Source organism: Cucumis melo, chromosome 3 (assembly GCF_025177605.1).
Source record: "Cucumis melo cultivar AY chromosome 3, USDA_Cmelo_AY_1.0, whole genome shotgun sequence".
Taxonomy (NCBI): Eukaryota; Viridiplantae; Streptophyta; class Magnoliopsida; order Cucurbitales; family Cucurbitaceae; genus Cucumis; species Cucumis melo.
This window is the reverse complement of record NC_066859.1, coordinates 26,238,253-26,253,361: the sequence shown is the minus strand read 5'-3', so window position 1 is coordinate 26,253,361 and position 15,109 is coordinate 26,238,253. Positions and strand designations below refer to the sequence as shown.

At 34.0% G+C, this 15,109-nt stretch overlaps 2 protein-coding genes across 2 annotated transcripts; both read right to left on the bottom strand.

The window, feature by feature from the left end:
• Positions 1-641: 641 nt before the first annotated feature.
• LOC103488380 (phospholipase D delta-like) lies at positions 642-6,702 on the bottom strand. Its single transcript, XM_008447090.3, has 10 exons — positions 5,442-6,702; positions 4,591-4,707; positions 3,400-3,594; positions 3,002-3,283; positions 2,845-2,913; positions 2,544-2,691; positions 2,042-2,190; positions 1,700-1,867; positions 1,266-1,466; positions 642-1,172 (listed from the first exon to the last, which is right to left on the bottom strand). Exons 1-10 carry the CDS (start codon positions 6,363-6,365, stop codon positions 879-881), a joined length of 2,547 nt encoding a protein of 848 aa, XP_008445312.1. The 5' UTR covers positions 6,366-6,702; the 3' UTR covers positions 642-878.
• Positions 6,703-8,074: 1,372 nt separating this feature from the next.
• On the bottom strand, positions 8,075-15,109 carry LOC103488384 (uncharacterized). Its single transcript, XM_008447093.3, has 14 exons — positions 14,945-15,109; positions 14,728-14,839; positions 14,523-14,635; positions 12,057-12,179; positions 11,799-11,986; positions 11,132-11,207; positions 10,770-10,856; positions 10,486-10,566; positions 10,311-10,343; positions 10,122-10,175; positions 9,989-10,030; positions 9,318-9,396; positions 9,167-9,237; positions 8,075-8,548 (listed from the first exon to the last, which is right to left on the bottom strand). Exons 1-14 carry the CDS (start codon positions 15,107-15,109, stop codon positions 8,468-8,470), a joined length of 1,305 nt encoding a protein of 434 aa, XP_008445315.1. The 3' UTR covers positions 8,075-8,467.

The window sequence follows — 15,109 nt, the reverse complement described above, 5'->3', positions numbered from 1 at the left end:
TTGTTTGGCCATGGCATTTGGAAGAGTTAAATCATGAAATTGATACTTTTTTATTTATTGATATAGCTGTAGAAAGTTGAAAATAAAATGACAAAGAATATATAATATGAGACTCGATCTTCAAAGTAAAAATGCTAAAACAATATATAAACCTTCACATTGAACATGCGAAAGTGATAGAATAATATGACAATACATTCTTCAATGGAAAAAATGATACATAAAAGACATAAATTGGTGAAGAAAAATCTCAAAATGATACATTTCTTAATTTTCGTGTTAGACTTTGGTTGGCAGCGGCAAGTGGTTTGAGACTTTAGGTTTGTTTAGTTTCCATTTTTCTCTCTTCTTTCCCAATTTTTCTGTAGCCTTCTGTTCAAAATTGAATTATTGTTCACTTTCCGAATAAAATGGCATCGACTTTTAGTCTATGTATTGATTAAAAGAAAATTTGAATGGTTGGAATTGAAAATAAACAAAAAATTGACTAATTTCATTCTATATGTAACATAGATTGCAATAGATATTTATTAGTGCTTATCACAAGGTAGATATCTATGGTTCTATCGCACTTTAGTAAAATTTTACTATGTTTATAAATAAAATAAAACAAGTTTTCAGACCCCTATAAGGAATATGACTTAAAATAAATAAAATTAAATACATTTCTTTGAATACAGTTAAACAAATCATTAAGTGAATAATTCACTCTTTGATAGTTAAACAATGTTAATAACAAAGAAAAGTTGTGAGATTAGGTTGAAGAATTTACTATGGCTTTTTTGTTTCTGTTCCATTTCTCGAACAAATACGCCTCTCTTTCTCATGCTTGAAAGAGAACTCAAAAAGAGGTATCACTTTGAGAAAAGAGTAGAAGCTTACGTTGTAAGAGCATCAGGGAGGTTAGATCGAGCTCCAAGGACCTTACCACCGAAGTCAGGGAAAGTCTCGTGTCCAGTCAACGGACCTATCTTCCCACTTTGGCTGACCTCAATCGGGTACTTCAGGAGGTGCCCTTGCAATGGCGCATACTCCGTCGCCGTGTATTTCTTCCAGTTATCTTCAGCTATCTTGTTGACTGCCTTCACACAAGGTAAACTTTCTGGCTCCTTGAAGCAATCGTCAATGTTTCCCAAATGTTCTGCCCAGAGCGACATTCTGTAGCCATAAACCTGTGACGAAGAGATCAAAAAGTTAAAATTACATTTGAAATACTTGGGATGGTCTTTTATCCATTGAATTTTTAAACAGAGTTGTCGGAGAACCTGGCCTCGTGGATGTCGTTTCATCTTCCCCCATGTGTAACTGGGTTGATATGCACCCATGGCAATCTCAGTGTCCCTTGATCCAGCCATTGATCTTTGATTTATATTTGCTGACCCTACTATTACGTACTCATCATCAACAATCATTCCTTTCGCATGCACATATATCATGAATCTACGGAATTTTTGCGAGTCTGAAACCTGAAAATTTAAAAGTATATGTTCTGAGATGCTATATCTTGATTTCGATTGATAGTAGAACTAAAATTTATATACCCTGCAATGTAGTATGCCAATTAGGCTGAAGCTACACTATTGGATCATAATGAAATAAGTCTAGTTAGCTTAGCCATCATAGGAATGAGAGAGTTCCTAAGTTCAAATCTCTATGTAATCTTTATGAAGACCAGAGAAGTTTCAGAACACATGATTACCAAATCTTCACTCTTGGAGGAATGACCAGAGGAACATGTCAAGTCGTCGTGTGATTCCCTATTGCCAAGACAGTAGAAGTTTAAGTAGTCTGAGGGATGAGCGTTCTCGAGATTCTTATATTTCAACTCTCGTCCAATGACTTCGTACATCATTTGAATTGTCTGACCCTGTGCACGTAAGAGAGTAATTTCAAACTTAAGGAGGCCAAACCAGCATTCAAAAATTCAAAAGAATGACAACCAAAAATACAACAGCGTGAAGGTGTCCTCAACATTCACAAATCTATCACTTCTTACTATTAAAAAATTATTGTACCAAACAATGACAGCTGATCTTATTACCTGCCAAAACAGGATTTCTTGCACAGAAACAGAAGAGGGAGCCCCTTCAGGCCACATTGGTATCACAACGTAGACAGCAAACCTCTCATTGGCTCTTATCTTACTAGCAATCTTCAACGCCAACTCCATAGGAATAAGATTATCAGCACCTGCAACCCAGATAATTAAATAAAAAGGAAAAGGGAAAGAAGTTATTTAGATTCCTTGCATATCAATGCAAACTTTGTCAGAAAGAGTATCATCTTGAGCAAGAAAAATAATTCAACCAACAATTACATCACTTCACTACCTAGTTTTCTACTTGACATTTAATAACACAATACTATTCTCTTAAATACTTCCGCACATCCATGTGCCAAAAAAAGCTTCCTGAATGATCATAAGCAATCATGCACTCTAGTTTTAATATCCATTAAGTGTCGTAGTATCAATATATATGTCAGACTAAGACATGTTACCCAAACTAAAGTACATGCTTTTTAGGTGGTACTAGTGGTAAAACCTGCTTCTTTGTACGAAGGCCATGCAAAGGATGATCCAAGAAAATACTGATTCTCAATGTATATGAAGTGTTGGGCGGATCTTATTGCTTGAACATATGCTGTTTGAATGCTTTTATCAATAACCAAATTTTTTGCACAAACCAGATTCTGCAAAGAGAGAACCTCACGGTTATAATCAAAACGCAAATATATAGCACAAACAATTTAGACATAATTCAGAAGTAAAGGAAGTCGAGCACTCTAGAGTAAACAATGTGAAACATGTATTTGTTAGTTTACTCAATGAAGAAAACGGCAGACCTGCAACTCAGCTTGAAAAACATCTTTGGGAAATCCTTTCAAAGATCCTGAATCTATGGATCGGAAAACCTGAAAAATGAAAAATCATTCACCCATATCATTAATATTAAAATTCAGAAGTTGCACAAGATCCATTTCAGAAATTACAAGCATCAACCTGAACATGCCAGTTGCCAGGATCATTTTCTTTGGAAACCCATAACAAAGGATCATCGTTGGGGACTGATTGAGATGGACTAAGTATCCAAGATATGCGTTCCAACTTTATTAAAGCATCTTCATGCCAATGTGATACTCTTTTGAATCGCTGACCCAATTCAGACCATTTTGTGGCTTTTCGCCATCGTTGTTCAAAGTTAGTAAGCACATCATATGCGGCAGGTCCTTCAATTTTGCAATGTAAATCATGCCATGGCTGCCGAGGACCCCTTGTACCTCCCTGTCAGATGATTTACAAGAGATATTAGTCAACAAGTATGCAAGAGCATAAATTAGTTTTTCGTAGGTTACACAACTTAAGGACTAACAAATGTTCTAATTACAGCAGGCACTCACGGAAAAGGTTGGATTATGATAATCTTCATTAAATACAGTGTCAAGATCTTTTAACAACCGGTGCTCAGGAGTATCGTAACGGCCATCGCAAAGGTCAAGTCCTCCAATAAAAGAAGTTATCTTCCGATAATTTCCAGATGCTTGTGTATCCACAATCACACACTTCTGGTGATGGGTGAAAAGCGTTCCAACGACCTAAGCATGAAATAAACTAAAAGTTCAGTACATTTCTCATAATAATGTATCCCATCTACAGAAACCTTTCTCCCACAAAATTGAAAAGAATGAAGTCAATAGAGAAGTGGACAGGAGAAAGTTCACCAGTTGTAAAAATTAATGTTCAAATTGACAATAAAATAAACTGAAGACAGGAAATGATAGATAGGAGATACGGCATGGGGGGAGGTGAAAAAGATCTGTTTGTTCCATCATCTAATCACCCATGTAACAAACTCAAAGCAGTAAATGGTAGGAGGGGATATGGCATGGAGGAGAAAAATCAATGAATTCACAAGGTAAGGATTGAAACTATTCAGGAATCCCAAACCACCCTGAAACGCTCTATCATCCATCCAATCCACCCGTCCGTCAAATCAATTTAAGTGCACAAGAAAGTGTGGCAATCCTTCTCTATCCAACATGAGCTCAGTATGTAGATTTAAAACTACTACACGACATTCCAAGGCAAGTGAAAATATACAACTCAGAATGGCGTTTTGGCCATTACATAATAGCTCCTGAAAGATCTACAAGTTGTGTTACCAAGCTTTTATGAGGACTCTCCTTCTTTAGTGTCATACAAAAGCTTACTTTCACAGTAAGACATTGCAGTAAAGGAGAAACTAGGTTAAGTACGAGCATACCACAATGTCCTCACTATTGTGATGTGACCCAAGAGTACATTCCTCAAAGCAGTAAGTTAAAACAAATAATCAAAATCTGCATCAGATATTTATTTTATCAACTTTCCATATAAATCCATTAAGAGCATATTACTAAAATGTTAAATCTAAACGATGCAAATAGCAAGAGGGAGAGTAAACTGAAACTCATTTTCCTCTAGAAATTTAATGATTCTAAATTAAACATAGTGAGACGGGAGACTACCAAAGGAGGGCAATTTAATATGACTCAAAGCAGGGGAAAATTGTTGAAGACCAACATGTAACTTAACCATGGTATAAAGCGTGCCTGTTGCTTAAAAATGCTAAGCTTACTGCTGGCATATCGGGGTGACAAAACACATGACACAGAAGAGTGCTTGAAAAACTTCCGGGTCTCCTCATCATGAGTCTGCATCACTCCAGTCTGCAATTAAAATTCATATCTAAGATTCATCAGAAAAACTATCTTAGAAGGCATTAACATGGGATGATGATGTTAAATGATCCACAAACGGGAAATACAAGAAACTAGAAGACACTGAGCTTCTACACATATCACTGATATTAGTCCTTTTACCACCAAGAAGTTTCTTCTTGGATTATTTTTCCTTGGCTGTAAAAGAACACGGCTGTTATTTATCTTTAATTCTACACTGAAAGATTCATATTAGCTACCATTGGCATTACGCACAAACTCCCTATATCCCTGATAGTAAGGAATGTGCTAACCAGGACATCCGTTAAAACATTACAACTGCATGAACAACTTCTAGGACAAAAATTAATAACATGTATCTCGTTTTTTACCGTCCAACAAATGCTACAAGGCACATGATTGAAAGTTTCCTACTAGTGTCTCACTCATAAACTAATAATTTTGAGAAATTTCACAAGCCAAATGCCACCTAAAATGTACTGGTAACTCCCAGTCTTCCGTTGTATTCTCAAAAACCACACGCATACATACACGCACACCAAGAATTTCCTTAATTGCATCTCATGCTTAGCCGAAATAGACATGGAGCTGATACTAACTACGTTCATACATAACAAAGAAATCAGAAGGATGGCTCTCGCAAAGCGGAGTTCATCTTGAACAATGTCAACAAACGAGGGAAAAAAGAAAAAGAAAACGCATGAATTTAATAGAACTCGCACCGTATTAATGAAGAACTTGCTGTGGGAAGTCTTGTCATCCCAAACCAATAACAAGACTCGCACCCCTTCTTGTGACTTGTACTTGAGCAACTCTCCCAAATTCAAATCTCCACCATTAGGCAACGGCTTTGAAGGCTCTCTCACAAGCTTCACCTTATGATATATGGACCAACCGGCAATGTAGACTAAATGGTGAGCCTCCAAAATTGCATGGCATATATCCTCCCAGCAATTCTCATGCTGATAGAGATTCCCCTTTTCCAGTTCAATCTTCTCCAACATGGACTCAGGAACGTGCGCGTCCTGATAAAGCGTTACCGAACCCCCATGTCTTACCGGAAAATAGCAATTCCGAACGCCAAAATGTTCTGGATCGGCCGCAATGCCATAACGGTACAGAGGATTGTCCTCGCACTTGGTGAATTTCATTTCCAAACGCACAGCCGAATCCGGCTTCGGCGGTTTCCCGAACGTACCGATTATCGGAAACCAATCATCAATGGTTTCGCCAGAAAGAACTCTACGCGCAGGGACCGTTGCAATACCAATCAAATCCGCACCAAACACATCATTATCCTTGACATGAAACTCCACCTGCGAGACCGGATGAGCAAGAGGGATATTGAAGTGCTCATTCCAGATAGGGTTCTGCGAATTCGAAATAACTCGTGTCCGAGCAACCGTCGCTCCAGCAAGACAAACGGTAACGTAGGGATCACTAGTAATAATCTTCCGGTGATGCTGGTGATCCTCCTTATCCTTCTTCTTGGAAAACGGTTTCCGACAAGAACTAAAAACAGTAAAAAACCGCCGAATACGTTCCGTTAGCAAATCCATATTAGGCAAATGCCGCGCCTCAATGATCTTCAAATCGAGGTCGCCGTGAACGTACACCAACGGCTCCGCATCATGACCGTTCATCATCACCGCCCAAACAAAAATTTCAGAAATGAAAAAATGAAGATCAATCCAACCAAAAGGCAAATGAAGAAATTCAACAGCCGCAAAGAGCAAATTGAGTAAATATAATCGAAAACAAAAAGAATGGAGGGCGTTAAAGAGAGGATAATGAGAATACAAGCCGTTGGCTAACACCGGAGGAATACGACAGCCCGAAGCGAAATGAAGGAGGCGTCGTTTATTAAGATTTATAGACGGCGGTTTTCCGGTAGTCTCCGACGCAGCCAACGGCGAAAGAGGAGCAGAGGAAAAAACGAGGGAAAAAAAATGATAATAGAAGGAGGAAGGTGAACTCGTGGGGCTATGATTTTGACATGCTATTTAAAGATCGGACACGTGGCGCAAATCCGATCCGAATCAAACTGCCTTTTTTCTTTATATATATTTCTGAAATCTTTATTATTTAATTGGCTTTAAGCTTTTTGTTACATTAAAATATAATTTTACTTTCCATACTTCAAAGACTTCATTTAATTTTTAGGATATTTATAATATTAATGTATAGTCACATTCAAATCTCTTAACCGACCTATTTCAAATATGTATGGGTTAATGGTTTCAAATATATATATATATATATATAGCTTAGAGAAAGGAAAAATTAGTTGAGCTACATGTTTGTTAAATTCTTCGATTTTTAATTGGCTTTGGACTTTTTGGTAGGTACCTACACTTCGTGTTAAGTTTTACAACACAAAAAAGGGAAAGAGAAAGGCGTTGATAAAATGTAATGTGGAAATAATTGTGTGGGCTTCATTTTTTTTTTTTTTTCTTCTTTTTGCTATCAAATGTTCTATTTTCTGTATTTTGAATTTCAGCTTTATTTTAGCCATTTAAGTTGTTGAAAGCATTGTAACAAGGATTAATATAATTTTCAAATATGTGTTTATATACAAAAATTTGAGGGGTAAGAAACTGTAATAATATTATATAAAAGAAGAAGAATAACAATAATTGGGGTTAGAAGTACGAAGAGTGGGAAGAATTTGCGGTTAAGGAAAGGGTAAAGGGAAAGACGGTTTGAAAGGCGGGGCCACGTATGTTGTGAGATGGAAGTATCTGACACACCCATTTAACCCATTAAAGTAAGTTTGTTATCATCCTATACGCTCTAAACATCTCTTTAACTTCCACTCACGTGACGCCCATAAGTTAAGTTTCCCACCCATACTCTAATCTCCATTCACACATACACACACGTCTCATATATATATATATATATATATATATATATATATATATATATAAACCTTTACATCGAGATGGATAAATAAACTTTATGATGGTTGATTTATATTCATTTTATTATCATAACTTGGTTTCAATTAGATTTGTTTGTTAACTAAGTTTTTTTATTTCATTTGAAGGCATTTCATTAGCTATGGGATTAATTAGAATTTCATTCTCTTTGAGTTTAAGTTTAGACCGACTTTTGTTCTATAGAGAAGCTTTGTTCAGATAATTTAAGTTACAAGTCTGTTGATAATGTTATGATTAATAAACAAAGGTAAGTGTTTGTTAAAAGATTCCATGGGTAAGAGTTTCTAATAATTTTGTGTACACTCTTGCTTCTCAAGCATGTTTGTGGAACAAAATTTAGTTTGAAAGGACTCTCTCTTTATGTAATGTTTACTCTCTCTTCAAAACAGTATCGTGGTGGCTATTTGGGAGAGTTTTCTGAAAAGTATAAATAGACATTTGAATTATATGACCATCACTCTTCTTTTACAAGTCACATAGGAGGCATTTGAGAACAGGAGCTAGCTAGCTGTGACTAAGTGAAATTGTGAACAATACTCTTTGTTTCCCTCGAGCAGTCTGTAGACCGTACAATTAAAAAATGTTGTATCGACGCTCCTTACATAATAAGCCCTAAAAGCTCACAACTTTCGAGATTGTACAATTCATTGGAGTTCACAACTACACTTCTTTTCACAAACACCCGCTAACAAATTTCTATTAGAAAACATTTTCTTATCCTCCGATTTGCTTACTTTTGAGAATAAACAACTAAATATTTACAATATATAACAACAAAGGTATGGACAGGGGAAGAAGGACGAGAACTAAACCAAAACTTCCACATGGATGCTGGTACAAGCTTTGGCAGGAGTTTTTATCATCATACTCTGAACAAATGCTATCATCTGCCACAAAATAGGAGTCCATCAAATGGATATGATAAGTTCATGATTGAATTATCCTTATAATTCTCTTGTCAAGTCCTTATAATTAAAAAAAATATCGTGCAACTCCTATAGTTTAGTTAAATATCTCCAAGCATCATCTTAAATACCAACATGCATACTTATACGCTAGCAACTTCACACGAAACATGTTTTCTTTAGAAGTAACAAAAAAGTAGTAATGAATCGGATACTCAATCGACATTTTTTCTGTCACATTCAAGTAAAAGTGCAACACTATCGTCAATTGTAACATGTTTCCTTCTGAAGAAAAGTAGATAAGGTGCATTTGAGAGATTAAGATTCTTGAAAAATTAAAAAAGAGTGATTTGCGACCAAAAGAGCACATATTGTCTTTCTTTGTCTTTTTTGGTCACTTCCAACAGATAAATGTACCATATAAGAAAACAGTTAACATACGCTAGGAATATGAAAGTTTTGGAAAATTTATCATATGAATAATGCAAGGTACTTTTGGGAAATTTTTAAGGTTAGTCAAACAAAACTCCCATCATAAAACTATAACAGAAATTTAGACCTAAATCCATCCAACAGAGCAGTAGGAAAAATGAAACTTACCGCAGCAGATGCAGCGCACATGATGCTAAATCCAGGGAAATAAAATGGAGCGTTTTCAGATAGAAACAAAGCTGAAAACACCTAAATTTTGTTAGTCGTAACATCTCTAGCTGTTGCATTACACTATAAATAGCAAATTTAAGCGAGTTACCTGTCAAAGGGGAGAATACAAATGGAGAAACAACATTGGCAAACGAAGATATGCCTGAAATGCATCCTTGAGCCTTACCCTGATAATCATTCAAATCCAAATTGATTTGTTTATTAGTCTTTTTGTTTTCGTCCATGATTATAAAAAGCCAGAATTAGAGTTGTAGCTGATTCAGTCCATTTTAATCCACCATAACCAGCTAGAATTTCTTCTTTTGTTTCTCTCAATCTAAACTCAAGGACATGTTATCTTTTTCGAAGTTAGGGTATATGTAGAATGACCTGGTTATTTGTTTTGATTTAGTAAATTCGTCTAGTTATGTTCTTAATTTTCAATTAGTAACTTAATCTATCGGCTAATTCCATAGTTATGTAAAGACTATAAGTAGACAGGTTATATTTGGTATTTCTGTCACGTCAATGAATTAGAATATTAGATTATAGATAGTTTCTCTCCAAATGGGATTATCTGTTCCTTGCTGCCATGGGTTTGACTCTATCCATAAACACAGTTACACAACGACTGCAACATTTCTTTTAGTGAGATAAAGATGACTACCCACATAAATAAACTAATGAAATGCCCACCCATTAATAAGAATTATAAAATAAAATAACCAATGAACTATTAAGAGACTATTGACTATGTTGAAGCAGTTCTTGAAAACTAACCTGCTCGCTTGCACCAACTTGTTTCGACACTATGCTTTGCAGCTGCAGATAACATATGTGAAATAAATTAACTTCAATGAAATTATCGATTGAGAGATATAAACTCTAAATGATAAAGAAGTTCGACACTCACACAAGGCTGCCAGAAAATATACAAAACGGAAAACATTGCAGCACCATAGGAAACCTGATGGATGACAACAAAGTTAGTCATTTCATGGCATGCAAGAATTGAACTTCAAATCAGTAAAGTAAGATATAAAATAATGAACTAAATTATTAAAAAGAATTGAACTGCATTGTCAAGGTATTAGTAAAGTACCCATTCAGACCAAGCTAAGCTGTGAAGAAGCATCTGCATTCAAAAACCCATAAAACAGAGTGAGAACCATACATGAATTGAGGCATTTATGAATTTCTTGATACGAAATTGGATAATTAGAACAACATTCACAACTTTCAAGTCAAGAAGGCAAGAAGAACGTCAGAGAGCTTACATGCAGGCAATTGAAAAAGACCCCAACTGAGAGTAGCCTATTCTCTCCTAGAACAGGAACCAAGATGGGCGTTAAGAGTAGCTGCAATGATTCGTTTGATGGTAAGAACTTAAAACACACACATGGAATAAAGATGGATTTTGTCCTATCACCAATGGTTCGGAAAATTTAAAAGCTTAAGCAATAGTTTAGGGAACTAGCTGATATTCTTAACATATTCTAAACAGAAAATTGGCATTGAAAAAAAATACAGATATAAACTAAAGTAAAATAGCATGACATGCCTGAGAAATACTTGAAGCAACCCCAGAAATCACCATCAAATCAGCAATTCTATCCTTGTCAAAGTGAAATTTCGCTTTTAAATAGTACTGCAGTTGGGAAATCAAACATCGGTCAGCATATCAATTGTCCAAGACAAGCTAGTTACTCAACTGAAGTTCAATAGCCACACTTGAAAGCCTGTTATGGATGTAAAATATATAATTGAGCCAGACAAAAATTTACAAACTGAGTAAGATGAGAGTGATCACCAAGGACAAAAACTTTCTATTTAAAAGTAAACCAAATAAGTTGAATAAAATTATAACTAAAAGTTGACAAATTAAAGCTGACCAAGATTAGATCCCTGGATCAAAAGAACAACCATTATTGAAGCATGATGGCCAACATCAGCAAGATTGCTAAAAAATGCAACGACGGCTGCTTGTGAAAATGTCGAGCTGCAAATAATGTACAAAAGAAAAAGGATTGAGAATTTAAGAAGAAACTCAAAATCTTATCTTAGAGCCACTAAACTATTTGGTCCAAACTCCACGACTATGAGATAACTCAAAAGTGATAGTCAGTGACTTAAACTTCGATACATTCTTATTCATCATTGGTTCAAGTACTAAATAAAATCATTATTGGATCCAGCTCTTATTCAATGAACCACCTACAAGGCGCCAAAAAATGGCATGACAAGAAGGAAAATTGCAAAAACTGATGACAGATAGAAAAGATAAAACTGGGGTAAAACGCACTACTGATTTCTAGGATTTAAACTTAGTTTATAATTAATTCCCGTCTCATAACTGTTTAGTTTTTAAAAATTAAGTTTAAAACACTACTTCCATCTATTTATTGGTTTCCTTATACTTCTTTGTTTTGCTTGATGGCAAAATTCACCAATTAAATGATGAGGTAGTAGTTAAAATATGCTAATTAGACTATACAAACGTGTATTTTTCCCAAGGTATTTACAGATATAGATGCAAATAACATAATTGAACTGAAGAGTTTGCGTTTGGAGGCCCAAAATGAACTCATACCTAGTCTTCAAAAAGGAAAAAAGATCCGTCAGTGAAGGCAAGGCCGAAGCATATTTTTCCTTTTTAGATGAAACAGATTCTACGTTCTCCCCAGATAGTAAGGGAGCAGAAAGATTGCAATTAGAGGCAGAATCAGTAAGGAAAACCCTCATATACAAAGCCGCCATAGCCGCCGTGGAAGCCGCTGCCTATTCAGTAAGACGATACGTTGAAAACTGAGCAGAATTGCAATTTCAGAGAAAGGAAGCAGAGAGTTACCTGAAACGTGGATGAAATGGAGAGAAAACGAGCACAGAGATTCCCGCAGACGGAAGCAGAAGAGATAATGGCAGATAAAATTCCGAACGCAGAAGCTCGCCGGTGCTCCGGTACATTGTCGGCCTGGAACAAGGGGTTTAGGTGAGAATACAAATTCGTTTTCATAAAGATCAAAAAATCCGACGTTTTTACTTCGGATTGGAACCTTGGGAACAACACTATGATCAAAGTTCACGTTTACCATTGATTGAACTCCATTTCGCAAAATTCTACGTATTTTTAAGTACAAATCGAGTAGGGAACTTGAACTACGGATGGATGTTTTGGTCCTCAGCTCTTGTTGGCACTTTTACATTATTTTATCACATCATCATATAAAAGTAGAATGATACTCACCAACGTTTATAAAACACAAATTTATAGTGTAAATAAAAAAGAGCATTGCGACATTCAAGAGTATTTAAGAGCATCAATTTATAGTTTGAAGTAAAAGAGTAGTGTAGTCTCCATACCATTGTAGACTTTTCTTGTGAAACCGTTAAAATGCAAGAACTAAATCGACAGGAGAGAATAATGGCAATGATATTAAGGTAGATAGCAATAGGGATGAATATGATACATCAAAAATCGAACCAATCAACCAATATCGACTAAATTGAAGATGGGTTTGGTTGGTCTCAATTTGAAAAAAAATACAAACCAGCAACTTTTAAAAAAAATAATTTAAAGGTTTAAACGACATTAAACCAACCAATCAATTGACCAATAATGGGTTTATAATTATTTATGGTAAATGTTGATTTGAACATTTACTAAACCAATCAATAATATATGTTTATTTATTGCGGTAGAAAACAAAACAAAAAAAAAACATGCTCATTGACTGTATTTTTGTTTTTAGTTTATAAAAAATGAAGAATTATAAAAAATAGGACAATTACATTAAATAACAAAAAAGTTTAGAAAAAAAACGACAGTTCAACACTTTTTCTGCAGACAAATATGACAATTAATCAGATATATTAAACGCATTTAAATTTGCTCCTTTTGTAATTTGCTATTTTTTTTAAATGCCTTTAGAAATATGTGTGTTGTTAACTTTGTTTAAATATGTGTTGCTATTTTTTTTTTATGGTTGTTTTAATTTTATTTTTTTATAGGACTAAAAGTATTTTTTTAAAAAAAAAGGCTTCTATATTATATTAAAAGAGGAAATTATACTTCGTAAATATTTGTAATTAAAGAATAAAAGAGCACAGCTCACCAAGAGCATCTCCTCGAAATTGGCAGACATTTTTTTTCGTATTAAATTCAAAAACGTTTTTCAAATTAGAAAAAAAAAAAAGAATTTCAAGAATTATGAAATCTAAAAATCATATTTCATTAGTAATCTAAAAACAAATTGAATTTCAGATTGAACATATATTTTTTAAAACATTCGTACTATATTTATGATTAATCTATAATTTTAGTTAATTAATTATTTAAGGGATCTGTTTTGTGTTAAATTTTCTGTATTACTATTATTTTATAATATCATATCAACTTATTTATTTGAGAGAATATTGTTGTGCATTTCAAAATTTCTAAATCTTCATATTATAAAAAAAACATAAATATGAAACAAAATTTTAAATTTTGTTTTAGACTATTTGTGAAACATATATTATTGAATTTAGTGGATGTAAAGATATAAAACAAATTTCAAATGGTAAACTAAACAAGCTGGAAATTTTTTAAAAAACTATAAAGAGAAAGAAAAGCAAAAAAAAGAAAAAGAACAATTCTTTAATACATATAACTTTTTTTTCCTTTCTTTTTTAGGATATATACATATCTATTTTAGGTCAAAATAAAAAATAAACTATATATATATATATGTGTATAACTATTTTTTTAGTGTTTATTTAATGTTTTAGCATCTTCTCCATTAGTAAATTTCAATTTAATAAAAATAACTAAAGATCGTGAGAATTAGATCGTCATGATAGTTACTCAATTGTTCTAAGAGACATTATAGTACTAAAAAAATTAAAGTCAAAAGTTTTAACCATATTTGTGAACTTATAATTGGTCATGCATGCACGTAAAAAAAATTTAGCAAAATGAATGGTAAAAAATATCAAAATCAACTAAATATTTATGTATATAAAAAAAATGAAGTGAAATGGATTTTTGTTTTTGAATGTTTTGTTAAGGATAAATTTTTTTTTAAAAAAAAAAAAAATAAATAAATAAATATATATATATATATATATAAATAAAAGACTAGATGTTATAAATTTGATTATAAATTTAGGGTGGATTTTAAAGATTTTATTTTAGTTAACCCAAATGCAAAACCCTAAACTTATGGTTTAAGTTTGAAAGCATTGATTTTCAAGAAAGAAAAGCCATTACAACTAAGAAAAGAAATATATTCAAAATTAGGTGATGTGTTTTGGAAAATTAAAGTTTCTTAATTACCGCATAAGCAACAGCCAAGCACTGAACGCTCCCTTCACAAACGATGCTTGTCACACACTTGAACACAAAATAAATATAGAACAAATCCCTCGATCTCCCATATCCCAATATCCCTACGATCATCAAAATCAATAATTTAAACTTAGTTCAAAGTAATATCAGAGATCAATAAAAAAGAAGAGTGAGTCTCATCGACAACACCAACCCAGTGGAATTACGTTGAGAATCAAGGGAATGGTGAGAACGGTCTTCCTCCCAAACTTATCGGAGAGATTTCCAAGCAACGGCACCATTAACAATGCACCAACTCCAGTCACCTAATATGATATCTCCAATCCAAATTAATTAGAAACATAAATGACGATCCAAAAATTATAATCCTCATTCCAAAATACATATTTTGAATAAAAACAAAAACTTACGACTTGTTGAAAGCCAGTGAAGTAAATAGCGAGAGAACATTCGTCTCGACCGGGACAAAGAGCGGACATGGTGACGTCCGGAATGGCAGGAAAGGCCGTCATGGTTGCAAAAGTATATAGAAATACTGTGACCAACAAATGGGTTAGCTTTAACATTTCCTCCAT